The sequence below is a fragment of the Thalassophryne amazonica genome, chromosome 20, assembly GCF_902500255.1.
Source record: "Thalassophryne amazonica chromosome 20, fThaAma1.1, whole genome shotgun sequence".
Lineage (NCBI taxonomy): Eukaryota > Metazoa > Chordata > Actinopteri > Batrachoidiformes > Batrachoididae > Thalassophryne > Thalassophryne amazonica.
Window position 1 is genome coordinate 60,278,927 of NC_047122.1, and position 27,334 is coordinate 60,306,260.

Consider the following 27,334-nt stretch of genomic DNA (forward strand, 5'->3'; position numbering starts at 1 on the left):
CGTGAGTCCACTTCGTTGTGAAAAAGTCGCCGCAGTCTGCTTACTTGTCTGCAACAAAGACGCACTTTTGAAATTTTTCAGGTCATGGATCCTTTACAGAATGGGAATAAATGCGAGGAAAACTCCCAGTTTGCTGAGGAAGAGGAGGAAGAAGAAGAAGAAGAGGAGGAGGACGAAGGAGAAGTGGACCCCAGAATCCAGGTGGGTGTTAAAAGTAAAAACACAGAAAGGCTGTTATATAAAGATGTTCAGTTTGATTGGTTTTACTGTTTTATCCAAAACACACCCTCTTATTGATGTAACATTTATTAATAGATACACTGTGATTTTGCACAAATGTGGGTTTTTGTTTAATATAATTTATTGACATATGTCAGTAAAAGACCAATTTGAAATGTTCTGTGTTAATAAATAATCTTAAGGATTAATGTGATGCTATTTACCGAATATATATATATATATATATATATATATATATATAAAGCAGTCAGACAAACAATTTATTTTAGTTTTTAATGCTTTGCAGTCTTTATTATAAACTAATATCTAAAAAAAAATTCTATTTATTTATAAAAATATTTAATATTGGTTATTTTTGTGAATTGTACCACACTTATTCAGCCTTTGGGTATTTTGTCTATTTTTCTAGCTGCTGTCACGTGACTTTTTCCCATACCTGAAGGAAAAGTATATAATACAAACTAACCCGAACCCCGACTGAAAAACTGTTCCACCTACAACACACACAGTCAAACTGAACTCACATGATCACAACTTCCAGCTGGCAGTATTTTTAACGCTGGAAAAGTAGACAGAATCAAATTCTGTCACACTGGAAAGACCGCCACGCCTTTTGATGTGTGAAATTTTTGTATGAATTATGTTGTGGTAAATTCTGGGAGGGTGATCCACAGGGCCTTCGCCTGCGAAAGTGAGGACGACCAGGTAATGAAGGGATGTGGGAAATTGGCTTGCAGGGTTAGTTATTGCAAAGAGTCACTGCACGGGTTTGATGCAGCGGGTTTCATACAGGAGGTCCATAGTGTGGTGGATGTGAGAATGCATGTGTTATATGGCTGGGGGGGGCCTGGCTGCCGGTTTGTTTGTCTGTTTGTTTTCCTCCCAGGTGGCGTGCATTTGGGACTGAGTGGCTGTGTTGCTGAGGCTGTCAGGACCTCACCCTGATCACCTGCGACTCGTCAGGACTCACAGCTGAGGTGCATCTGGATGGATTGGAGCATGTTGGCATTTAAGACTGGAGTGCACAGTGTGTATTTGCCAGAGACTCGACCTTGTGACCAGACGGGTGAGATCGTCGTCTTGGGAGCCATCTCATCAGCAGCGGATGCTGAGAAACGTCCAGGTTTGATGCACGGTCTGTGAAAGAGGAGGGGGTGAGGTCTCACGCTCGTCAGCACACTTCCTGAGGTACGTTAGATTTTGTGACTAACAGTTATACAGTCAGTAAATGTGGTGTCCCTCACACCTTATTGTATTGAGCTGTTTGTTAGTCATGTATCAGCTTCCACTGCGGTGGAGTTTTGTGAACTGGATGTTCCATGCCTGCAGGTTGGAAGCTGATCAGTAATCAAGCCAGGAAGTGTTTGCTGTTTGTACACCTTTAAGTGTTCTGTGTGTAGAGTGTGGACTCACATAATGGTTCCTTCTTTCACAGACTCGGTTGTTGCGGCCTCCTGGGGGGTGTCGGCGGGGTCCTTGGGTCCGAAACAGCTTCTGGCTCCGGACCGTTAGCGCTGCTGGGAGCGCACCACGCCAGGCCGCACCTTTCTGTTATTACATTTTCACTGTTATGTATTAAATTCAGTTAGCCTTTGTACCGTGCTCTGCTTATTTCATACTGGGTCCTTCAAACGCTGGTCGGTTCTCCGAGCTGCGTCCGACCCATAACAGCATGGCTCCCAAACGTGACCTAACCCAGTTCATGTTAGCTGAGGATGGAGGATTCTGCACAGGAATAACTCACGCGGTGAAGTCGGGATGGAGACTTTTATGATGGAGCAATTAATGCAAAGGTTAAAGGTCAGGTTTCTGAGATAGTGCTAAGAGCAACAGTGATGCATGGCGCTGAGACATGGGCATTGAACAGAGTGCAGGAGAAGAAAATGGATGTGCCAGAAATGAAAATACAGAGATGGATGATTGGGATTACAAATAATCGATCCAGAAGTCCAAACGGATTTGGAGAAATGCCTCGGGTTAGGGTTAGGGGTGCAGGAAGGTGCACTGAGGTGGTTTGGAGTTATGATAAGAAGAAACAAACACAGTCATTAAAGGAGTGATGAGAACGGAAGAACAACAGAAGGAAAAGTGGAGGCAGATAAATAGTACAGACTTGAAGAAGTGTCTTGGGAAAGAGGTTCAGGCTGGACTTGTTGGCGTGGAAAAAGATGAGGAGAAAGTTACCAAATTAATACCAAGATTATGTGTAACTAACTGAATAGTTGACTGGTGCGTTAATCGATTCGTCCTTTGATCTGTGGATTGTTTCTTTCTCCGTACATTCTTCAGTAACATGTTCCAAGGCTTGCAGAGAGAGATTTAAGTGTCTTGGGAGAGAGCGCTCAGTATTTTGACAGTGACACAGTTTTTCCTCACATATCCACTTTTAACCGTGGGCCTCCTCCTGCTCCCTTCTCTCTCCCCTGGCATGCCGTGTTTTCTGTAAACAGGGAGAGCTGGAGAAGTTAAACCAGTCTACAAATGACATTAACCGCTGGGAGACCGAGCTGGAGGTAAGAGAAATCCAGAACAACCACCATCACAATCCTGTCATTCCCACTGCAAAAAAACCCCAAAAACAAACCACAAAACTGACTTCCCAAAGAACCATCTCATGTGACATTTTATTCAACTCCAAATTATGAATAATTGTGTTTCAGGAGGTTGGTGCTTTGAAATGCAGTTTACAGAGATTCAAAAATGGAACATTTGGAAATGAGAGAGTTGCTTCTTGATGGAAATACTGTAAGTGGTTTAGATATTGTAGCTATAAGTCATATTAAAAAACAGAGTGTAAATCATTATGTATGCAAATCTGGATTTGAAATGTGTGACTGTTAAGTGTTGGTCCCATTTTCGTCTCCTTCGCCAGTTTTTCTCTGAGATAATTTGAGAGGAAAAAGGCTGTAAAATACAGCGGAGAGGTTGGACAAAGAGCAGCCGAGAGATGGATGGTCAGCTCTCCCTCCGCCCCCCCAACCCCTTTATTTTAATAGTGTTGGCTCGTCTTTCAGTGTGCGGCAGAGGGTTACTGTTCCACAATAGTAACACATTCCACAGTGCAGCCGTCTTGTTTTTCTTCTCAAAGTAGGTGTCTTCTGTTTCCCATTAAACCCAATGCACCCCAAACCACAGCTGAAAGAAATATGTAACCAGTGACAGACGGGCAGCGAACCAGAGGCCACGATGTGCCGTTGTGCATGTCGTGGTGTGGGAATAAATATCGTACATATACAGGACATTTAATATTATTGGATGAGGCACAAAGAACTTGGTTCTTGTCATTGCTGACATGAAAACGTCAAGGCGGTGTTAAACAAATGCAAATAAACTTTTAAAAATAGCTATACATTTGTTATTGTCCCACAAACTGCAAATAAATTGAATGCAGAGTAGTTTGAATGTTATTGCCTGTTTTTATTCAAGAGCATATGACCGTTATTCTTTCTCTTTATTCAAGTGTGGGCTTTCAGTTTGATTGCATGGTTTGTTAATTTCACTCATTCTTTCAGATCCAACACATCTTTCTCATTTAGATCATCTCCATTTAGTTTTGCAGCAGTCGACATCCAGCTTAATGGTGGATTACTACCACCTTCTGGTCCAGACTTTGACTCAGACAGTACCTCCTTCAGATCACTTTGCAGGAACAGCTTGTCACATGCCTCGGCAGTGCCATCTTGTGGCCACGGATGATAAAACAGCATTTTCTACATATAAAACGCTTCAAACTATAAGTTGCGAGACCGGCTAAACAAGTTACAAAAGTGTGACATAGTCCGGAAAACAATGTAGAGTCCCAGTAGAATAGACTGTAATTAGTGAGTCAGTGATTGTATTGATGTTAGATCAGTCATTGAAATAGGACTTTCCCTCCTTCTCGCCCCACCCCGATGCATCTCCGATTCATAAGATTCCTCACAAGCAACTTTTGGAGTTCCCAGACTCCAGTGTAGGCTGCAGACATCTCATTGTAGCAATAATTCCAATCGCACACCGTGTTGCATGACTTTATTCCACCCCTATCTACATTCCCGACATGTATCGGTGCCGATGCTCATCTAGTAAGTTCCTTCAGCTGCTCCCTTGTTTGCACTCAGGGTCGCCACAGCAAATCCAAGGTGGATCTGCATGTTGAATTGGCACAGGTTTTACGCCGGATGCCCTTCCTGACGCAACTCCACATTACATGGAGAAAGGTGGCAGGGGTGGGATTTGAACTGGGAACCTTCTGCACTGAAGCCAAGCGCACTAACCACTTGGCCACCACCCCTGCTCCGCGGTGCCGATGCTCATCTGCGTGCCCAATACCTCGTCCACAAACTGTGACAAGTCAGTCCATGACTTTTAAAGTCCATCAGCGCTGTCTACAGCCAAGAAGAAACTCAAACTCCCAAGAATTCCCATTTTGTTTCCACATGGTTCCAGCTCACCTTCTTCATCTGCCACGGAGATCTAGTCGCTCACTGTTGTGGCAGTTATTTGGATCTCCTCCTGTTGCTCCACACAACCACGTTGGAGAAATAGAAAGTAGGATCTCAAACAGAAATCACTTAATCAGAACTACTAATTAATTCCTACACCTGTCAAAGTATTTGGATGCAGTGATCCTGAAATTAAAGCAAACAGCAACCCATAGGTCGTGTATTCTTTCTACAATGGACGTGATAAATTAATCATTAAATAATATCTTAATGTCCAAATATCTTTGGTCCTAGCTTATTCAGTCAACTGTGTCCATCTTGTTACAGAGAGATAAACACCAAGATCAAGAGGCTGAATCAGAGTTATGAGACAATGAATGTGGGAAATGCGACTGGCAGGGTTGAGGGCATTTTCCTGTTCTGAGCCTGGAATTGATTAAGGATGATTTACAGTGGGTTCAGGAAGAACTCAGATTAATTCCATGCTCAGATTTTAAAGTCTGCACTCTGTTAACATAATGTTAAACCTCTCATGTGCCCAGGGTTGCGGAAAAATAAGTGCGTGTGAGTATGCAGAGTTATAACAGACACACATGCTTCAGCTGTATGGAAGCAATTCCGTGTATTTACCACCCTCAGTGCACGCTGCGTCACATGTCACGCAAGAATAGGAAGTCAGGAAGTGTAGGGATGTTACAGGAAGGCAACTTCCCGTAGCGCCCTCTCTCCTTTTTCTCTTTACCCTCTCATTTATTCGTCTATCTGTTTGACTGGCAGGATGCAGCTGCTGCAACTTTCTACACATATTACAGTGTTCATACACATGCACACATGCACGTACAAATGTCTGCTTCAGTCATCCTGTCATTTTAATTTGATGGTGGCAGATGTCATATTAAAATAATAAATCAAATGTCACCATGCCACTTTTTGTCAAGAAACATTTAAATTCTCTATAATTTTACAATATCACTGATAAAAATAAAACACTCCAAAACCTAAGGCAGATTCTTTAACTACGGGCACTATTGGCCTTGTAAATGTAATTTCCACCACACCATTGCCTTACAATATAAAGCGCCTTGGGGCAACTGTTTGTTGTGATTTGGCGCTATATACATGTGCTCTGATGTCACTGTTTATCTCCATAGAAACTACCCAAACAATCTTTCATACAAACTGTTTAAAGGGACATTACAGTGTTGTGGAAATTACGGCAATAGTGTGGGACAACTACATTTTGTTTAAAAAATCACAACAGTTGTATGACATTGAATACCCCAATTATGTTTTGATTATTTTACTGATATTTTATTCAGAGATATTTTAAAACATTAGAAAAACATTTCTTTACCATTCATTTTTATCATTGAAGATCAAAAGTCTGGGTGTGGGACAAGCACAAAATGGCAATATTTGCATATAATGATGCTGAAAAAAGGTGAAAAAGTCATCATAGACTACTGGAACAAATTTCTTAACACACTTTCATTGTAAAGATAACTATAAAAGTGTGAAATTTCCCCTTTTTTCTATTTTTCATACAATATGATCAAAGGACTTAATAAGTGCCCCTAGTCTAAGAATCACCCTAAATACTTTGACATGAAACTACGGCATTAAATAGATTTTGGCAATGTGCATGTGAAGGCATGTGCAGACTGTAGCCTTTAAACATGAAATTCATAATTTGATACGGATGCACATTCCTGAACCGTCCAGCAGGTGCCAGTATTCAGCATGTGTTCCTTTTAATGCAAACTCCTGAACAATGTTCCGAGACAGGTTTTGAAACATTCTAGAGGGGTTTTTTGAGTTTGCCATCCCTAATTTGCAGTGCCAATGAAAAGTTTTGGTATCATCCCCAGCCACATGTTCTGTCCATTCTTGGAGTCCGGTTTTACTTTCCCACTCTTTTGTACATGACATCCTGTGTTTGCCCACTTGGGGGCATCATGGTTCCCCCGACGAGTGTTAGTTCAGTAAAGTTTGGTCGACTGCACATTGTAGAAAAAAAAATGAGAGAAAACTTAAAAATGTAATGCAAATAGCAATGAAGTGACAGTGTTTGACAAATCGGTTTGGGAAACAAGGACATAGAAATTCTGGTTTGATTATAATTCAACAAACATGCCAAACCAACTCTTTCTCAGCTTGTAGTTTGTGTGTTTTTTATTTTTTATTTTTTTAAATTGAGCTCTCCAGCCCAAAGACCTGCAATGTGTCCACACCACCTGTGGCATTAATCGTTCGTGTCTTCTGCAGGACGGCCGGCAGCGGTTTCGTCTCGTGCTGGTGGAAGCAACTGTCAAGCTGGATGAGCAGATGAAGAAGATCGGTCGAGCAGTGGATGACTCTAAACCGTACTGGGAAGCTCGCAAACTGGCAAGACAGGTGAATACACAATTTGACTTCCCTCTACCATAACCACTAAATACCTGAACCCAGTGGTACCAGACTATTTGCAGTAAAGGGGTCTCCCTGATTTTTCAACCTGGATCCTATTCAGAGATGTTTATAGAGCACTAATACCGTCACGGGCTAAAGAGCTGTACAGTGTAAGCCTGTGGGGTAACGAAAAAACCTCAAAGTAAACCGCTTCTCGTCGCCACTGGAGAGGTGAAAATGTCATTGTAAAGACAGAATAAAAAGCTTACACACTATAAAGCTAACAGAATAAAAAGCTTACACACTATAAAGCTAACAGAATAAAAAGCTAACACACAGTAAAGCTAACAGAATTAAAAGCTAACACACTATAAAGCTAACAGAATAAAAAGCTAACACACTATAAAGCTAACACACTGTAAAGCTAACAGAATAAAAAGCTAACACACTATAAAGCTAACACACTGTAAAGCTAACAGATTAAAAAGCTAACACTCTGTAAAAGCTAACAGAATAAAAAGCTAACACTCTGTAAAGCTAACACACAGTAAAGCTAACAGAATAAAAAGCTAACACACTATAAAGGTAACACTCTGTAAAAGCTAACAGAATAAAAAGCTAACACACAGTAAAGCTAACAGAATAAAAAGCTAACACACTATAAAGGTAACACTCTGTAAAAGCTAACAGAATAAAAAGCTAACACACTGTAAAGCTAACAGAATAAAAAGCTAACACACTGTAAAGCTAACAGAATAAAAAGTTAACACTCTGTAAAGCTAACACACTGTAAAGCTAACAGAATAAAAATCTAATGCACTATAAAGCTAACACACAGTAAAGCTAACAGAATAAAAAGCTAACACTCTAAAAAGCTAAGAGAATAAAAAAGCTAAGTTGGTTCCACTCCTCCTGCAATGCAAAGGAGTCGGTATTGGGTTATTTGGTCACGTGACTTTTATGCCACATTCACACCGGGCGCGATCAGGCGCTACAAATTCGCAGGGGTCACGTGGCGACGGACGCGCCACCTTCGCCCGGTGTGTCCCTCTGCTTTTGCTGCGAAAATTTGCCCCAGTGCGTCATCAAATAGGAGGCACTTCAATTCCGCTCGCCGCCTCCGGTTGTCAGTTAAGTTAACATGACTGACCTTGATCACACGGAGCGAGTTGTTGTGGAAAGCTGACAAACGTCATGAGATGTTCCCAGTTCAGGGAGTATCATTATTTGCTGCAGGAGCTGCGTCTGGATGACGGCCGCTTTCAGCGGTCCTTCCGCCTCTGCGGGACCCAGTTTGAGGACCTCCTGTCCCGTTCACGCGCACACCTGTAAACAATTTAAAAAAAAAGAAACTCTGCTGCCTGCTGTGGGGCTGCTGCTCACTCTTCCCCCAAAAACTCTGTCATAATTGTGTTTAGAAACCAGTCACCATTTGCTTTATTATACATCTGTGTAATTAATAAGTAAAATAATCTCCACGGACGATTCGCTCGCGCGTCGTGAACGTAAGAAGAAAAAAAAAGAAACTCCGTTGCTTGCTGCGGGGCTGCTCCTCACTCTTTCCAAAAAACTCTGTCATAATTGTGTTTAGAAACCAGTCACCATTTGTTTTATTATACATCTGTGTAGTTAATAAGTAAAATAATCTCCATGGATGATTCGCTCGCGTACGCACGTAAAAAAAAAAGAAACTCCGCTGCTGCTCGCTCCAAAAACTGTCATAATTGTGAAATAAAGGACAAAAGAGACATAAGTCCTGCTCACAGGCTGCTACCAGATACAGGACATGTTCACATCTTCAGTCAAACTCCAGACATCTCCACGTCACTACATATTCAGTCCCTGATTTGTCATCGCGGCGCGACAAGACGAAAAAGTTCAGATTCTTCAAGTTGGGGAGGAGGGCAACATGACATGATGCGACGCAATATCGTGCCGCAAACGCGCGAATCGCTCAAAATCGCTTCACTCGCGTCGCTTCATTCGCGTCCATCGCGTCGCCAAAGCGCGTCGTTCCATAGGGATTACATGGCAACCTGTCGCTGCTGTCGCTCACATCGCGCCCGGTGTGAACGCAGCATTAGTCAGGATTCTGACATTTTGCTGACTGGCTGAGACACGCCGCTCTTTGATTTGCTGCAGCCTTTGTTTACAACATTTCAAACCTCCAAATGTTTTCGGTTGCTGTGCAAATTCCAGACACACAAAGCAAATACCTGGTTTCCATTTTGGTTTGACAGGGGTGAGATAAACTTCCACCCCCGACATTTGCAACATTTTGCAACTAGTTTGTATCACTTTTCAAGTCTTTAGGTTTGTTTTTCACATTGTCGGCGGTTATGCCACAGCCAATCACAGAGCATGGCATGATAGCCAATAGCGGCCAACGTATCAGATGGACCAATCACAGCCATGTTTTCAAAAACACGGTACCAGTCTGTTTGCATAAGAGACTGTGGTACCAGTGCTATAAAAAAGCTAACAGAATAAAAAGCTAACACACTATAAAGCTAACACACTGTAAAGCTAACAGAATAAAAAGCTAACACTCTATAAAGCTAACACACTGTAAAGCTAACAGAATAAAAAGCTAACACTCTATAAAGCTAACACACTGTAAAGCTAACATAATAAAAAGCTAACACACTATAAAGCTAACAGAATAAAAAGCTAACACTCTATAAAGCTAAGAGAATAAAAAGATAACTTTTATGTGGTGAGTGATCTCAAAAAGAATTGGACAGGAAACTTCAAAGTTTAGATGTTGTATTGAAAGGTGCCTACACTGATACAGAGAGTCATCTAAACTCACTGTAAAGTGACTAACAAGTCACTGTAAAGCTAACAGAATAAAAAGCTAACACTTTATAAAGCTAACAGAATAAAAAACTAACGCACAGTAAAGCTAACAGAATTAAAAGCTAACACACTATAAAGCTAACAGAATATGAAACTAACTGCAAAGCTGTCTAAATGTGATGCTAAGTAAAGAGCTAACAAACTATGACGCTAACAGAATCCAAAGCAGGCTTAATTGAAAGCCTTCATGCAAAAACAGGGAAAATAGGAGTTACAAAACAAAACCACTATTGCAAGCCAAGATTCAAGATAAGTTTCACCCATTTTGGTTTTATTTTATTTTAAATTTTGCGTGCTTTTTGTGCTTTGCCATCTTAACAAACACTGGCAGCTTTGTCAACATTAGTCTGGTTTGTTGTTGGTTCTGCAACCTGTATTTTAATACCCGGTGTCCGAAGACAACCACAACATAACACTCACCAACTGTAGCTCCCAACCATAAAAAAATGAACATTACGGGGTCAAGTGTTTAATCCTGAACAAGTGCACACTATATGAGGCTACACAAAGTGTTTGCGTTGTTATGGCGTGATGAATGAATACGATTGTGAGAGCTGGACTGATCTCAGATCAGCGGACAGCAAGCTGAGGACACATTTACTGAGGATTAGCCATCCGACATTAAAAAGAGGTCAGCTCATAGGAAGCTCAGTCATGTTCTGTCTATTTTTAACGCAGGTCACACCTCCATACGCTCAGCCAATGTCAACCACACGCTCATATGTTCCACTGAAACTGCCCAACTTTTAAAAATAGAGGCGTCTCCTTTGCTGGAAGCTACAAATGCCACACTTTATGTTTACACCACCTGCAAGGAGTGCTTTAGAAGATACACATATAAAGTAGGACAACCTGCAGTGAGTATATTAATCTGAGGGGCGTGGCATGCAGCTTGTTGGGGCTTTCATCTGATTGGATGACAGCAGAGGTTTAGCATCCTGCAGCCCTTATTCTCAACCAATAAGGAAGGATCTTGTGAGTCATTAATCACAAGGCTGACATTTGTCACGTGTCCTTACTGAGCTGTCAAATAGACTGTTTATATGCCCTTTCCTGTCTGCCACAGTGCCTCCTAGTGGTATGTTCTCAATGCAGTAATGTGAGCATTTGGGATTACTGAACAGTTTTGAATTTTGATGGGACCTCTGTTCACGTCAGAGGCTCAAATATTCTTTGTGTGCGGCCCAGGGGTATACATTATGCAAAGCAGATGGTGTAGTATCATCTGTTCATTGTATATCCATGAATATTTCATATTTACATATTTAACCAACTCTCAGTAGGTCTAAGATAATTATATACTGTATATTGTCAGTTGATTTTACATGTCTTTATTGCTACATCCTTTATTTCTTTACAATATGTGAAATTTAGACTTTAATAAAGTATGCCTTATATTTAGAATTTCTTAAATTTTTGTATGCATATCTCTTGTTTAGTGCTTGTACTGCTCATATTTTGTTACTGGCTGATTACCTGCACCACGGCGGGTTTGATTCAGAGACTGAAGTGAAAATTTGATCTTCACCAATAAAGCTATCACCTCCCACTTATCCTTGATGGCAGAGAACTGTTAGGGAACAACTCAAGCTACCTTATTAAGAGACAGCTCATAAAACAATGCAATATTGATTGAGATACATGGGCTACCACACAATTCAGAGGTGATACTTTTTATTATGGAATGACTCGATTTGGGGCTATTCAAGGTAGTACGATAATAAATTAGAGTTCTTTAATAAATTTCTTAAATTAGAGTATATCAAATGTGGCATTGCTTACTTGGCCATAGACCCGCTTCAGTTTTTTTTTTTTTTTTTTGTCGATTGTGCTGCAGCCTGTTGTCACCGCATCAGCTCATCTTTTGTTTACCACTGGGGGCAGCACCACGTAGAGTAGCAAAAAGCGCAGCATAGAAGAAACCAGCAGTCATTAGCGTAGCATAAATATAACATAGAATCACATTCTGGTTCTAAATTGGTATGACAAAATGTGAGGAGAATGAAAAAGTTAAAATGGGTATATTTACCTGTTCTATTGCCTATATAACGTCACAAAATCAGTGTTCCTGTGACAAGTATCTCAAGAATCTTGTGCCAACTTTTTAGTTTTTCCTGACACTTTGCAGACTCAGAAGCAGCACCAACTTAATCAATTTACAGTGTTAAAATCGAGCCATTAACAGGTTTATATAGTACATTTAGATCTTTCCCTAACTAGTGTAGCAGCCATTGTCATGTTGGACATTATATGTATTTTTTTATTTCCATAAATTTGTTTTGGATGCCAAATTGGCACCTGCAGGAAAGGAACATATGAGCACGTAGTTCTGTGTGACACATGACAGACAGACGTACACACCACCCTTCTTTATTGTGTAGCACTGATTGTTAATCAGGGTAAATAAAGATTGATTGACTGGTTGAAAGGTTGATTGATTGGTTAACACATGGCTTATTACGTCCGCCAAGGATGTGATAAAATCATTGGTCTTTATTTATTTGTCTGTCTTTTAGCAGGATTACGTTAAAACTACTTCACAGATTTTGATGAAATTTTCACCACGGATACATATTAAGCCATGGAAGACTCCATTAAATTTTGGAGGCGATCTGGATCTGGATCTGGATCTGGATTCTGGATCAAGTTTCACTCTATATTGGCTTTGAAGGATTACATCAAAACTACTTCACGGATTTTGATGAAATTTTCACCATGGATGGTTTTTGACCCATCGATAATTTGCTAAACTGGAAATCACACATTGATAATTTGTGCAACAAACTGCAGCAAAGAATGTATTTTTTGAGACGACTGAGGCTTTATGGTGTTAGCAATCAGATCATGCTAATCTTTTACAAAGCCATCTTAGAGAACCTAATTAAATATGGAATCACTGCCTGGTTTGGTAACCTTACAGTTCAACTTAAAACTAGGTTGTCTAATATGCACAAAACAGCAATGAAAATAATTGGTATGAAAAAATATGAGTCCATTGAGAAGCTGTATAACCAGTCAGTTATGACGCAGGCAACAAAAATCTGCTCAGACTCCACTCACCCACTGTCCTCGGAGTATGAACTTCTCCCTTCAGGAAGAAGATTTCATATACCAAAGTGTAAAACAAATCGTCTCAAATTATCATTTGTTCCAATTTCTATCAAACTGCTAAACAATGCAAGTAACTAGTGCAATAGAACAACGTGCAACAAACTTCAGCACTTTAGCATCTGGCACTTTTCTCAGCACTTTAAATAGTTGAATGTCTTTGTGTTGTCATTGGAATGTATTTCCTGATTTTAGTCTAGATTTTAATTCTTGTGTTTTATGTGATTTGTGTCCTTTTGTAAATTGTTCTCTGCCCTCTGAAGCGATAATGTAGTGCAACGCCTAAGACAAATTTCCCTAATGGGACAATAAAGTCGACCTTGACCTTGATACATATTAAGCCATGGAAGACTCCATAAAAGTTTGGAGGTGATCTGGATCCGGATCTGAATTCTGGATCAAGTTTCACTCTATATTGACTTTGAAGGATTACATCAAAACTACGTCACGGATTTTGATGAAATTTTCACCACGGATACATATTAAGTCATAGAAGACTCCATTAAATTTTGGAGGTGATCTGGATCCGGATCTGGATTCTGGATCAAGTTTCACTCTATATTGGCTTTGAAGGATTACATCAAAACTATTTCACGGATTTTGATGAAAGTTTCACCACGGATACATATTAAGCCATAGAAGACTCCATTAAATTTTGGAGGTGATCTGGATCTGGATTCTGGATCAAGTTTCACTCTATATTGGCTTTGAAGGATTACATCAAAACTACTTCACAGATTCTTACCAAATTTGCTCCACAGATAGATATTAGGGCATGGAAGACTCCACTGAATTTTGGAGGTGATCCGGATCCGGACTGGCGGACGTCAGAAATCTGTGATTGCTCTTATTATAAAGGGATTCCTTTGTTTACCCTCATGGACCGACAGCATAGTACACACACGGCCCCACGTGTCCACCACTCACCTCCCTAAACGGTACAAAGTGCCAGTAGTAACTTTCAAAGGAATCATGTGCACACACCCGGATGTAATGAGGTCACCTTGTGGTGGCGTGTATGAGTGTGCACACAGACAGCTGTGAAGTTTCAACTGAACCAAGTGTTGTTTGCATCCAGTAATGTGGTTTGCATGAGTTTGATGTCATTAACTGAAGATTGTGTTGGTCATGTGACCACTGTCTTGTGCTCAGTGGGCTCTTTGTCACAGAGATAATAACACATTGTGTTGCACTCAAGACAAGAAAAAAAAGAGATTTTTTTAACTCGATTGTTTGTGATTATAAGAGAGAGGATGATAGGATCACTGTGTTTGGTCGTCTTGGGTAACGGCCACTCTGTCGACGCACCGTGAGAAAGAAAACAGGAAGCATTTTGACCCATCATTCTAAGTTTAAAAAAAATAATCATTGAGGGATGCTGTTAAACTCTTACTTCTTCCTGATTAAGTAACCGCCGGCCTTCCTGTCTGTGCAGCGGTTTAGAAACGGGACCGGACAAAGGTTAAAGAGGAGTGGTTTGTTCTTGCCAGTTTGTCTAAAGAACAGATTGCACAGAGGAGAAACCAGCACCTCGCCCCTCCCTTTCCTTATCTCCTCGGCTCCTTGGGGTGGCCTTGCATTCCACGACAACATAACTGACACAGCAACGCGCAGATATCAGCACAATGCTACTTACTGTTAGACGCTGCAGTGCTGCCCTTTGCATTTTGTGCATTTAGACGGCGATGTTACAGATCTGTGTTTGCTTGTATTACTGCCTGAGCCTTTATCGTAAACATGGCTGACAGGGTCAGGGGTCATATTATAGGGGTTAGGGCAAAGCAGGCAGAGCTGTGAGAAAAATGTGTGCCAGGTTAGGCCAAATCTTGAGGAGTCCTTCATGATAAAACTGAGTTCAACTTGCATAGGTTTTACTTAATAATGAAACTTCAGCATTGTGCGATGTGATCAACTGAACATAACAGAAAAAGCCACTTGTCAGTTTTGTTTAAAAGGCTTATTCATGAGAACAAACCTTCAGCTGCTTTGAAAAATATTAACAAGTTATGGTTTGTGCAGAGGCGGCTCTAGGACGGGGCTTGATGGGACTCTAGTGCCACCTAGAATTTCAATCGCCACATGCTCTTTACAGCTTCATTCTAACTACAGTGTTGCTTCTTTCCATCTGTGCTCTGGCTCACTCACTCACTAGGTTACCAGGGAAAAGTTTACTGATTCACAGACGATGCTCTGATCTTCAACAGATACTCCGATTCCACCACTTGAGAAGCTCAGTGAGGAATCCGACTGCCTGGTGTTGCGATTGTCTTGCATTGAGATCAAGATTGAGTCTTTTAGAGGCTTCAGAAGTGTATCTGTTTGTACCGAAAGTGTCAAACGTGTTGAGACATTCGCTTATCTAAGCAGTGACATTCGTGTCTCTGGGTCTTTGGCCTTTGAGATTGAGATACTCGTATGTCTGGAAGGAGCTTTTGGAGCCGTGAGGTCATGAGACAGAGGTGTTGCTGATGCTGATATCTTTGCAGGAGTAAGAAGGTCGAAGGCTGTTTTATGCTTCTACAACTTCATAACTTCGTGGCCACACAATTCTGTTGGTGTTTGAAGTTCTCCGTCACATTGGTGGGTGCCGCAATGCAGTTTACTGCCAGAACAGTAGGGGGAGCAACGTGAAGAACATGACGTACAAGGCAGGGACTTTCTTACCGCCTGCATAGCCACTGCTGCTGGTCATTTTTTTTAGATGGACATATTTGTTCCTCAACAACCTCCACTTCTTCATACAGTCATCAACCTCCAAACCAATGTTGCGTGCAGTTTCCCTCCATTAATCGCTGGTCATTTGAGCGTCTTTGTAGTTTTTCAATGCTGTGTTTTAAAAGTGGTGATATTGGTGGACTTCCTCTGCCAAACGTTCCTCTATTTGAACCATGTTCAAAATGTAATCGCCTGGCGCACTGAAAACACAAGGGAGTGAAACTGGAAAAGTGACCAATCACAGCCCGTTTTAATTTTTGAGAGGTGCACGTTGGGCGATGGAAAGGGGCTTGGAGAGAGTTAGCAATGATGCAGAGGGCTCTGCATGGCTACAGAGTTGTGGATGCGGAGTATCATAAATTGGGCTGAAGTTTTCGGGTCCCGGTGTTTCCTGTGTAACTGTATGATTGTGAAACTTGGAAGCGCACAGGTGTGTCAGTGTTGAGGACCCCAGTGGCTAGAGAAAGCCTAGGGCCATCCACGTTTCACCAGGCTGCAGCACATAGATGGTTACGTTGGAGAGGTGGGGATAGACTAGTTGTCTGCCTGGTTGGTTGCCATCCAGGAACCAGAGCGGTTCTGCAATGTTGTGGTTGCACTTACACATGGTACCTGCACATGCTCCGAGACCACTTAACTTGACCATCACAAGGCTTTGGAAAAGCGTCAGCACGTACCCTGTAAAATACACTATGTGACTCAACAGATAAATGAATTAGTCCCCTCCCCTGTTGTTTGTGAACATGACAACTAAACACAATAGATAATATCATTTGTGCAACTCCACATCAAAATTGCCTATAATGAGGATGAAATCTTCAAAAGTTGGTGAAGTTTGATGCACCAGATCAATTTGAAAAGCAACTTTGTTTTACTTTTGTAAGATCCAATAGACCCATCTGTCACCTGCTGAACACTGCCATCTGCTGGACATGACTGGACGTGATACAGGGAATATTTTTATCATCACATGCTTGATGGAAATTATGAGCAGGTGCGATTGAAGTTCTGCATACCGGTACCTTGACATGAGCTTGTTTTATTCATTTCCAAAACCGGCTGGTGCTTGAATTATATGTCAATCAATATGGATTTAATAATAATAATAATAGATCCTTTATTGTCATTGTGCATATTTCATACATACAACAAAATTTGTCCTCTGCATTTAACCCATCCTAATTACAGTTAGACACAATCCAACCACTAGGAGCAGTGGGCAGCCACAGTCCGGCACCCGGGGACCAACTCCAGATGTAGACGCTGCCTTGAGAAAGGAGCAGACCTTAAATAAGCATGTTTTTGATTGTGGGAGGAACCCGGAGTACCTGGAGAAAACCCACACAGACACGGGGAGAACATGCAAACTCCATACAGAATAGGGGCAGGAAGCAATCTCAACCATCTTGCTGTGAGGCGTCAGTGCTAACCACTAAGCCACTGTGCCACCAGAAAATGTCTATTCCAGCCCAGGCGAACATTTTCCACTTAGGCTTCATCAAGACACAAGAATAAATAACAAACTAATTCATTCTTTCTTGCCTTGGAAAAATAATTTAAATCTACTGTGTGTCCCACCAGTCATATTTGTAGTAGTGCAACAAAATATGGATTAATTTTATTTTATTTTAATCTTATTAAAGGAATCACTTTGGAGTCACACAAACTGATTGACCATGGTACTCAGTCCAAACACTGACCTCTATGTCACGGTCGTTGGAGTGGAGAGAGTGGGTCCAAAAATGTCTTTCGCGATGGAAAGAATCCACTGTGAGACATACGCACGAATAATGTCTCATATTTCCTGAGTGACAAAGCTTCTGTTTGTTTAAAGGGACAAAGTTATGCATGTGCACACATTGTAAAATCTTATTTCGCTCTGTGGTTGTCCCAAAGAATCAACCACGATTTCTCCAGAGGAAATGCACTGTAGGTTGTAGCACACACAGAACTGCTCCTACGTGCACGTTAAGAAATTTTAGGGCAGGTTTTTCTGGTTTAAAGCAAAACACCTAGTCAGAACATAATCAATCAATATATATGACAAATAAATAATGAATGATAAATATATAAATGATAAGTAAATATGACATCATTGTATACACTCACTGGCCATTTTATTAGGTACATCTTGCTAGTTGGACCCCTTTTTGCCTTCAGAACTGCCTTAATTCTTTGTGTCATAGATTCAACAAAGTGTTGGAAACAGTCCTCAGAGATGTTGGTCCATATTGACATGACGGCATCACGAAGTCTGTTCAACCAGTTTGCCCATTCTGACAGACAAAGAAAAAGTAGTATTGCAATTGCTAATCTCAGCAAGGCATTTTTGTCCACACAGCTGCTGCTCACTGGATATCTTCTCTTTTTCAGACCATTCTCTGTAAACCCTAGAGATGGTTGTATCTGAAAATCCCATTAGATCAACAGTTTTTGAAATACTCAGACCAGCCCGTCTGGCACCAACAGCCATGCCACGTTCAAAGTCACTTAAATCCTCTGTCTTCCGCATTCTGATGCTCGGTTTGAACTTCGGCAAGTTGTCTTCAGCACATCTAGATGTCTAAATGCACTGAGTTGCTGCCATGTGATTGGCTGAGTAGCTATTTGTGTTAACAGTCAATTGAACAGGTGTACCTAATAAAGTGGCCTGTGAGTGTAATTTGAGCAGTGTTTGTTCCCCTACTCTTCCCGGGTCCTTTGGTCAATTTCCACCAAGCTTGCCAAGTGGACAAAAGTTGACTCCAGAACTGCCCTTAAAGGGTTTCTTTTGGCAATGGTCAAGGTAAGAATTTCTGCTTATTTATTTATTTATTTATTTATTTATTCACTCATTCATTCATTTTTAGTATGATGCTCACCAAACTTGACACACATATGTAAGTGGGTTCTGGAATTGCCCAGGCAAGATTGGATTTGCCAAAGGTCAATTATTGGGGTCCACGTCATTGGGGTCCAATGGCACAATTTGTTTTCACTCTTATTTGTACCAAACCTCACACACATATTAAGGTAGGTTCCACAATTCCTCAGGTCAAATCAAATCAAATCAATTTTATTTATATAGCGCCAAATCACAACAAACAGTTGCCCCAAGGCGCTTTATATTGTAAGGCAAAGCCATACAATAATTACGGAAAAACCCCAACGGGCAAAACGACCCCCCAGGTGAGGTCATATTTGCCAAAATCAGTCAAGGAGCCAAGGTATGTCTGCCCATCTGTTGGCCTACTCCTCCTAGGTACCTTTTATTTCTGTCAAAGTTGATATGTTGACCCAAAATTCTTTTTGACAAAGGTCAAGGAATTAGTTTTTTCAGCCCAATGTAGCACACACTTAAGTGGATTCCAGAATTGTCCTCGTAAAGTCAGCCAGAGGGCAAGAATTTGGGCAAAATGTCATTGCCCTTACTGTCTTCTTGCCATTATTACCAAATCTATACAAGGTTCAACACTGAGCTCTAATTTGGATAAGGGACAGGGAAAAACTCATTAAAATCCACAAACCAAACACTTTCACCAAATCAAGATGCAGATCCACACCGGCAGTCTCCACCGAGAAGGCTGGTTTAGCCTTCTAATGCCCGTCAGCAAGATTCATTCAGAAACTTTAAATAGAGGGGGAAAAAATTAGTAATATGATTTTGAATGCGTTTTGTTCCTTTTACTTTCATTTCAAGTTTTTCATTTGCATGACAAGAATCCAGCACTTCTGTCAGGTGATATCTTGAACCTGTTCATGACGTATGAACAATCACTGAGTTTTGTTCTGGGATAAACAAGTAGGGGCACATTTGTCACCTTTTTTTGTTTTTTTTTCCCCCCACAATACTGACATGACATTGAAATGAAGCAGGTTTGAATACAGATTTCACAGTAACACTTCTGCTGATAGTTTCATTAAAGTGACTGTATTTTTGTGAAACTCATGGAAATGTTTTAAAAAAAAAAAAAACCTGGTTACCATGAAGGCTTGTTTGTGCATCAGGTAAAGACGTGTAATTTTTTGGTGACGTCACAGACTTGGGTGACTAATCTTTCAGTTAAAGGGGCATTTTGTGCATAAGCAACAGTGGACTTTCCACTTCAAACAGACACAGAAAGGAAGTATTTCTAAGAAACATGAAGAGTGTGTGTTTGAAGCAGAGGTGGGTACTGAAAATCTATACACAAGTAAAAGTACAATTACTACCAAAATAATGATTCAAGTAAAAGTGAAAATCCAAAGTAAGACTGTTTTTTTACTAGTGTGGGAGGTATTGCGACTCATATTCCAGACTTATACTCTGGAAGCCAATGTGTGTGGTATTTTCATGCTGTGCACGTGTCGTTCTCGTCCTGTATGAATGAGTGATCTCTGTCCATCTGCCTGAACTCCAGGCTCAGGTTGAATCCCAAAAGGCTACTCAGGAGTTCCAGCGTGCAGTGGAGATCCTGCGTGCGGCCAAGGAGACCATCGCCCTGGCTGAGGAGAGGCTGCTGGAGGAGGACACTCGCCAGTTTGACTCTGCCTGGCAGGAAATGCTTAACCACGCCACACAGAAGGTACGGACGAGCCATATCATTCCAACCTAATGAGCCTTTTGTGTTTGGAAACATGGAAGCAAATCTGGAAATAAAATAAGCGAAACCTCTTCTTTTGCAGGTTATGGAGGCAGAGCAGGCGAGAATGCGCAGTGAAGCCGAACACAAGAAAACAGCCGTCAAATACAATTCCTGTATTAGTCACATGAGGCAGTTAGAGAAGAAACTCAAGCGCTCCATCAGCAAATCCAGGTCTGCCACTTTTTTTTAAAAAGTTTTTTTAAATGACTGGCAACTGGAAAACGAGGGAGTCACAGATCTCTTCCCCCCCCTTCCTGGAGCCCCTGGGTTTCTACATGCATAACAGTAAAACAGGGACTACAGTTACATCATCTGAAGCAATCCAGATGTTTGATTTGTTGGTTGCTCAATGATGGGGTGTATTTACTTTGTAGGCGTTTAGGAATGTGAGTGCTCATACTGAGTTTTTCTTCTCTTTCTCCCCTTGCAGGCCTTATTTTGAACTGAAAGCAAAGTATTATCTGCAGCTGGAGGTATGTACGACTGCATCAGTAGGCTTTGCTTTCATTCTCGTCATAAGTCTCGTCACCTGAGACCTGGTGGACGCGTTTACTCAAGCCCAGATGTTGAGCAACAGAATAAAAACAACAGCCCTGCCAGTGTTGCCAGGTTCACTTCAGGCCAAAAAGCAACCAGAACCCTACACAGAGACTTCATAGAGATGATTTCCATCTTAAGTTCATAAAGAACAAACTCCACCATGGATGTACTGTAGTTTACTAAATCTGACCAGAGACGCCACAATACTACTTTTTCCTTGTCTGATAGGATATAACTACTGGAACCTTCAACATCTGCTGATACTAACAGCAATCCAATACCTTTTCCCTGTCATAAAACAAAAAATTGTTAATAAATACATTCATCTGGAGGTACTTTGTGATGCTAGCCATCTAACAAAACATCACCTCAAACTGACAAAAAAATCTACTCCCCTAAATGGAACCAGACAAAACCAACAGCATGACTCAGATTTGCAGCAGAAAACTGATTGGATATATAACCAGTCCACTAATTTTGGCCAATATCAGACTTGATTTGAAAAGAAAATGCATAATTGAACAAATAAAGTGGTGAAATGTGTAACACAATTCAAAAAAAATTTGGGCTATGAGTCTCCATGTTCGTCCGTCCGTCTGCCAGTCTGTCCATGAGCCTTGTAACTGTAACTCCTCCATATCACTATCACTCCATATTAAGAAATATTTCTTGCCTAAAGTCTTCAAAGGGAGATCATTGGACTTTTGTTCTTTTTTAAAAAAATATATTTATCAAGGATGACCAGTTTGTTAATTCAAGCAAAATTTACTCCCACTGATATATATACAAGCAACTAATATTGCAAATTGGCATTATTATTTTTCAAGCTTTCCTACATATCTCTAGTTTTTATTATTATTATTATCATTATTATTGTTATTATACTTTTTGGTTGTGTGAACAATTTGGGTTTTGCTTTCACACATATTCTTTTTTTCTGGTCATTGCTGTGTTCATTGTTTTTGGCTTTGAAATGTGTACGTAAAAGGCTGCATTTGCTTTCTTGCAGCAACTGAAGTGCCACGTGGACGAGCGTCAGGCCAAACTTGCGGTTGCTAAGGCCGAGTACCGCGCAGCATTGCACAACCTTGAGAGCATCTCTGAGGAGATCCATGCGCAGCGCCGTTCCCTCGCCATGGGAACCAGGGAGCAAGGCGTCGGCGCAGAGGGGGATGATGACAAGGATATTAGCAACTTTAAAATGGACTCAGACGGTCTGTCAAGTGAGTACAAGTAAAGCTATGTAAGGAATAATCCTGCTTTTCTCCTCATCGTCCACACACATACACTGTTCTTTTAATAATGTGAGTGTGCGTGTGTGTTTTCAGTGGTATCTGTGTCAGTCGATGAGGACGGTATTCAGACCAGCAGCTCAGAAGAGGAAACAGAAACCTGCTCCCCCTCCTCATCTCAGAGCGTGCCCCCCTCCTCCTCTTCTTCCTCTGATCTGACCCCATCTTTCTCCTCCTCCATGGACACACCCTCCCTGTTCCCCTCCTCCTCCTCTCTTTTTAGTCCCTGCTCCTACCTCCCCTTCTCCTCCTCCTCCTCTCCTGGTGTCTTGATGATCCCCTGCAGCGCTCATGGTGCAGACTCGGAGTGTAGTTCTGGGCGTGGTTCACCTCTCCTTGGACCTCGTAGCCAATGCAGCGGGGCTTCCTCTCCAGACTGCGAGCAGGAGAGAGGTGTGTGTGCATCACATCACTGTGCACTCAGAAATATGTGTTTGGTTTTCTTTAAGTGATTAGATCTGTACAGATGCTTCATCAAACTTCAGACCTAATTGTTACCAATTAAGGGGATTAAACAACACTTTCAGTCCAGAATCAGTGCACCAGGGCCTGCGCAGTATGCATGGTGGTCACATCCCAAGCTGGCAGCTATAACCACATTCGGGTCAATGAAGGATTATACAGGGGTTAACTTTCCAGTCATAAAAGTACAGGGAAAAAAACACTGGCTAATAGGCTCAACATCTCCAACCTCCATGACACCTTCAGTTAGATGAGTACGAGAAGGAATGTCTGAAAACAGAAAGCAGAAACGTCAAGATCAGGCTGTTCAACTGTTTTTATTCTAATTCCCAGGCCAGTGCCCCAGTAACAGTCTCTCAGACTCCAAGTGTGTCGGTAGCATGCCCAAAGCAGAGGTCACCCCTTTGAGTCTGGTCTGCTTGGTTTCTTCCTCAAATCATCGGAGGGAGTGTTTCTTTACCACTGTCGCCTGTCTACTTGCTGTAGGTGTTGGTAAGGTTAGACCTTACTTGTGTGAAGCACCTTGAGGCAGCTTTGTTGTGATTTGGTGCTATATAAATGAAATCCTTAAAGCGACAGGTACTTTTTGGGAGCTCTCCACCAAAGACACAAATGACCTGTTGCCTGGATCAGTAAAAGTCAAACACTGCAGACATGAGACTTCAAGGCAACTCAGGCTTGGTGTGAACCTGCTAGAAGCCCCCTAGACCTTTCAGCTGGGAAAGCCAAACCACCAAATCAGCTGGCTTTGCTGGATGGTCCCCATGTGGCTCGATCTCAGCATTAAGCACAAGGAAAGTGTTTTTTCAATGACCAAATCCTAAACAATAGTTACAGGTCTTGATTGACCCTGTTTGTCTGGACTATGACCAGACTTCAAGGGAGGAGACTCTGGCTCAGCTACACTTACCCTCTAGCACTTGGAGGACTCTCTGTGTCTCCAATTAAGATTTCATTTACAAGTCAACACAAAGTTATCCACCAAGTGTTTGACTTTGCACTCAATCAAGTAGGTAGCAATACCTGCTGGGATGAAAAATTTCAACTTCCAAAGCAACATACCACCAGTTGAAGAGAGGTGACAGTTTCCAAACAAACGTGACTAACAGTACCAGTCAAAGGTTTAGACAAATTTTCCTTATTCAATTTGGGCACAAGCCTCAGGTCAACAGAAACATCAAAATATGCAACTTGCCAGCTTTTATTCAGCCGAGTCTTGCTGACGTTTCAACTCTGCTGTATGTAACTAAAACTTTTTCAAGTTCAAGTTCCTGCTCTTTTGCTCGTTTCCTCACAAGCTAAAAGCCTGCTGATGCTGCAACACTGCTGTTTCCTTCTGGTGTTCAAATGTCAAACCGGGTCCACAACTACCAAAAGAAGAAACTGTATTTGCTGAAGACGCAGGACTCTGTGCAACTGTTGATATGAAAGATTATGAGAAGAGAGAGAGGTCCCGGGTTCAAATCCTGGGCGAGCCCCCCCCCCCCCCCCTTCCCCATTTTTTACTAACAGATAATTACAGATTTATTTAACTAATATTCAAAACTTAATAAAATATCTAAGTGTGCGGTATCAGTTGTGAGAAACGTGTGTGATGCTAAATCGTCTGAGCCACTTCCATCTCTCAGGTGCAGCCACACCGAGGATGATGACGTGCCATTTATTCCACACACCTCGGTCGTGCAGGAATTTGCAAACAACCAATGTTTTTATTTTCTTTTAAGAAACTTGCAATGTCGGCGGAGATCATCTGGCACATCACGTTGTTTCTGTGTGTTTGTGTGCATCACAGGTGACAGAGCAGAGGGAGAAGAGGCACCATTAGAAGCTGGTCTCAATAAACTGACTTTGACTGTAGCACAAAAACAAGAGAGGGACTCTGGAGGTGAAGCTGACACCTGTCACTCAAAGCCGGACGTGCTCTGTTCTGGCTCAGCCAGCTCCGTTCTGCTGGTCAACACGGTCTGATGGACCTCTAAACACTCACGTGGAGGGAGGAGACGTACAGACGAGTCGCTCCCACATCTCACAAACAGGATGTTCTTATTTCCATCGGATGATGATCAGACTTTCACTGACTCAGAATAGGAAATCCTGTCAGCATGAGGAGCGTCTTCGTCTTCTGTTGTGCTGTACAGCAGAATCTCTGCAGCTTCTGCACATTGCGGTGCGCCTGGAACAGATTGTCTGGAGAACTCGTGTGTAGCTCCGAGACGAGTCTGTGTTGCTGTGGCAGACTTTAAAAAAAGAAAACTGTCAGTGCAAAACTGCACTTTTTGTGCTCTGCACATTCTGTGATGTTGACATCAAACTCTTTATGAATCAGACTGCATCATGTTTTACTTTTGTCCTCCTCCTTTAACAAGTGTATAGTCTGCACTAACCCACACTGCCCTTGGCAAACATCGATAAGCTTACTACTGACAAGTGACACTTATATGATAAAGATTTTTACAAAGTGCAGTTCTGTGATTTTGACCTTTTGATCCCCAAATCAATAGGTTTCTTGGGGTCAGTATACCTAGTAACACACATACCACATTTGGTGGCAGTCAAGCAAGTAAGTCCCTTCGACTGCTCTCTTGTTTTTCACTCAGGGTCACCACAGCAAATCCAAGGTGGAGCTGCATGTTGATTTGGCACGAGTTTTACACCCGATGCCCTTCCCGACGCAACTCCACATTACCTGAAGAAATGTGGCAGAGGTGGGATTTGAACCGGGAACCTTGCGCACTGAAACCAAGTGTATTAACCACTTGACCTTCATTTGGTGGCAGTCAAGCAATTAGGAAAGAAGTTATTATGCTAATGAGATTTTAACAAAGTATGTTCTGGGGACCTTAACCTTTGACCTTTTGACTTCAAAATCAATAGGGTTGTTAGGGTCACTAATACTATGCATAATCCCATCTGCAGTAGGCCAGTACTCACTGACTCACTGGCTGACTGACTCGCTGACAGACTGACTTACTGACTCACTAACTCCCTGATTGACTGACTCTGACTCCCTGATTGATTGATTGACTGACTCCCTGATCAGCTGACTTCAGTATGGACTGACTGACTGACTCCCTGATTGATTGACTGACTCCCTGATTGACTGACTCACTGACTCCATGCACACATCAGTTCAACACACAGCAGTTAAGAAAGTGAAGACAGCTGCAGTATTAATGCCCTAAAATGAAAGAACACTTACGATGAGTCTGAACCTTGTCAGAAATTATCTTCTCTTTGATTTGTGAATGACTGAGTGAATGTGTTCTACAGGACAGACCATCTGTTTCATGTGTCTTTGTGTTTATGAATGAGTGAAATTTTCAGTATTCATCCATTTTCTTGCCAAATCTTGAAATACCTTCATATAGTACAAATATACTCTATTTATATTTGTGTATATTTTATGTATTGCTAATGTTATTTGTGTATGTGTGTGATTACTGTTATTGACACTAAATTAGCAATAAACCAGTTTGGCTTCATGAATTATATCACTGTTTGTCAGCCGCTGACTGCAGACGTAAATTAAACGCTGGTCACCAGGACTGCGTTAGGGGTGAGATTACTACAACTAATGATGGAGTGTGGTTAATCATAATTACTGCATTTTGACAGATGAGCAATTTGAGCCTGTGCAGTGTTGTGCATGTTTGGTCCATTGAAATGGGCCTGGAGCTCATCAGATTCCCAGTGCTGCACAAGTCATCCAGAAGTGTGCAAAACCGCTGCAGAGTTCAGGGTGTGGATGTATGAATTTTCAGAAATCAGAACATGTCAGAAATACTGCTCAAATTTCAGCAGGTTTTTGGTATTTCATAGAAATTAAACATTTACCCTAAAACAGTTAATACAAATAATTCTGCAAGGGCTCAAGGCAACTGGAAAAATCATCTGACCACCTCCTTGTTACTCCACAAGTGTCACTTCTGGAAGTGGCAGCCATATTTGGAAGCCACAAAATGCCTGATTTTGTCTATAAGTACTAGATCTGTACCACCTACCATGTACACAATTCCATGTTAAAACATTTGCTGGCCAACTGGAATAAGTGTTTTATGTTCATGCAGTTTACAGCAAGAGTCTGCTTTCTGGTTCTTCCTTCAGCTGCTCCCCTTAGGGGGCGCCACAGCAGATCAATCGTTTCCATCTCACCCTGTCCTCTGTATCTTCCTTTGTCTCACCAACCACCTGCATGTCATCCATCAGCACGTCCATAAACCTCCTCTTTGTCCTCCCTCTTCTCCTCCTGCCTGGTGGATCCATCCTCAGCATCCTTCTCCCTATATACCCTTTGTCCCTCCTCTGCATATGTCCAAACCATCTCAATCTTGCCTCTCTGACTTTGTCTCCAAACCGACCCACTTGAGCTGTCCCTCTGATATGTTTGTTCCTAATCCTGTCCATCCTCATCACTCCCAAAGAGAATCGCAACAGCTTCAGCTCTGCCTCCAGTCTTTTTGTTAGTGCCACTGTCTCTAAACTGTACAACATAGCTGGTCTCACTACTGTCTTGTAGACTTTCCCTTTCACTCTTGCAGATATTCTTCTGTCACAAATCACTCCTGCCACCTTCTGCACCCACTCCACTCTGCCTGCACTCTCTCCTTCACCTCTCAACCACACTCTCCATTACCTTGAACAATTGACCCCAAGTATTAAACTCATCTACTTTCACCACTTCTACTCCTCGTAACTGTACTAT

At 41.7% G+C, this 27,334-nt stretch overlaps 1 protein-coding gene across 1 annotated transcript; it reads left to right on the plus strand.

Moving 5' to 3' along the window:
• On the plus strand, positions 1 to 26,123 carry LOC117501597 (SH3 domain-binding protein 5-like). Its single transcript, XM_034160510.1, has 9 exons — positions 1 to 201; positions 2,691 to 2,753; positions 6,930 to 7,058; positions 20,114 to 20,278; positions 20,379 to 20,509; positions 20,769 to 20,811; positions 21,888 to 22,101; positions 22,207 to 22,563; positions 24,425 to 26,123. The coding sequence occupies exons 1-9, from the start codon at positions 85 to 87 to the stop codon at positions 24,598 to 24,600; spliced, it is 1,395 nt and encodes a 464-aa protein (XP_034016401.1). The 5' UTR covers positions 1 to 84; the 3' UTR covers positions 24,601 to 26,123.
• Positions 26,124 to 27,334: the final 1,211 nt, after the last annotated feature.

Bases quoted from the DNA above. Each gene is read 5' to 3' on its own strand.
- LOC117501597 (XM_034160510.1), top strand. From the start codon at position 85: ATGGATCCTTTACAGAATGGGAATAAATGCGAGGAAAACTCCCAGTTT. The intron at 202-2,690 runs GTGGGTGTTAAA...TTCTGTAAACAG, and splicing joins AAGTGGACCCCAGAATCCAG to GGAGAGCTGGAGAAGTTAAA. The intron at 20,812-21,887 runs GTATGTACGACT...GCTTTCTTGCAG, and splicing joins AGTATTATCTGCAGCTGGAG to CAACTGAAGTGCCACGTGGA.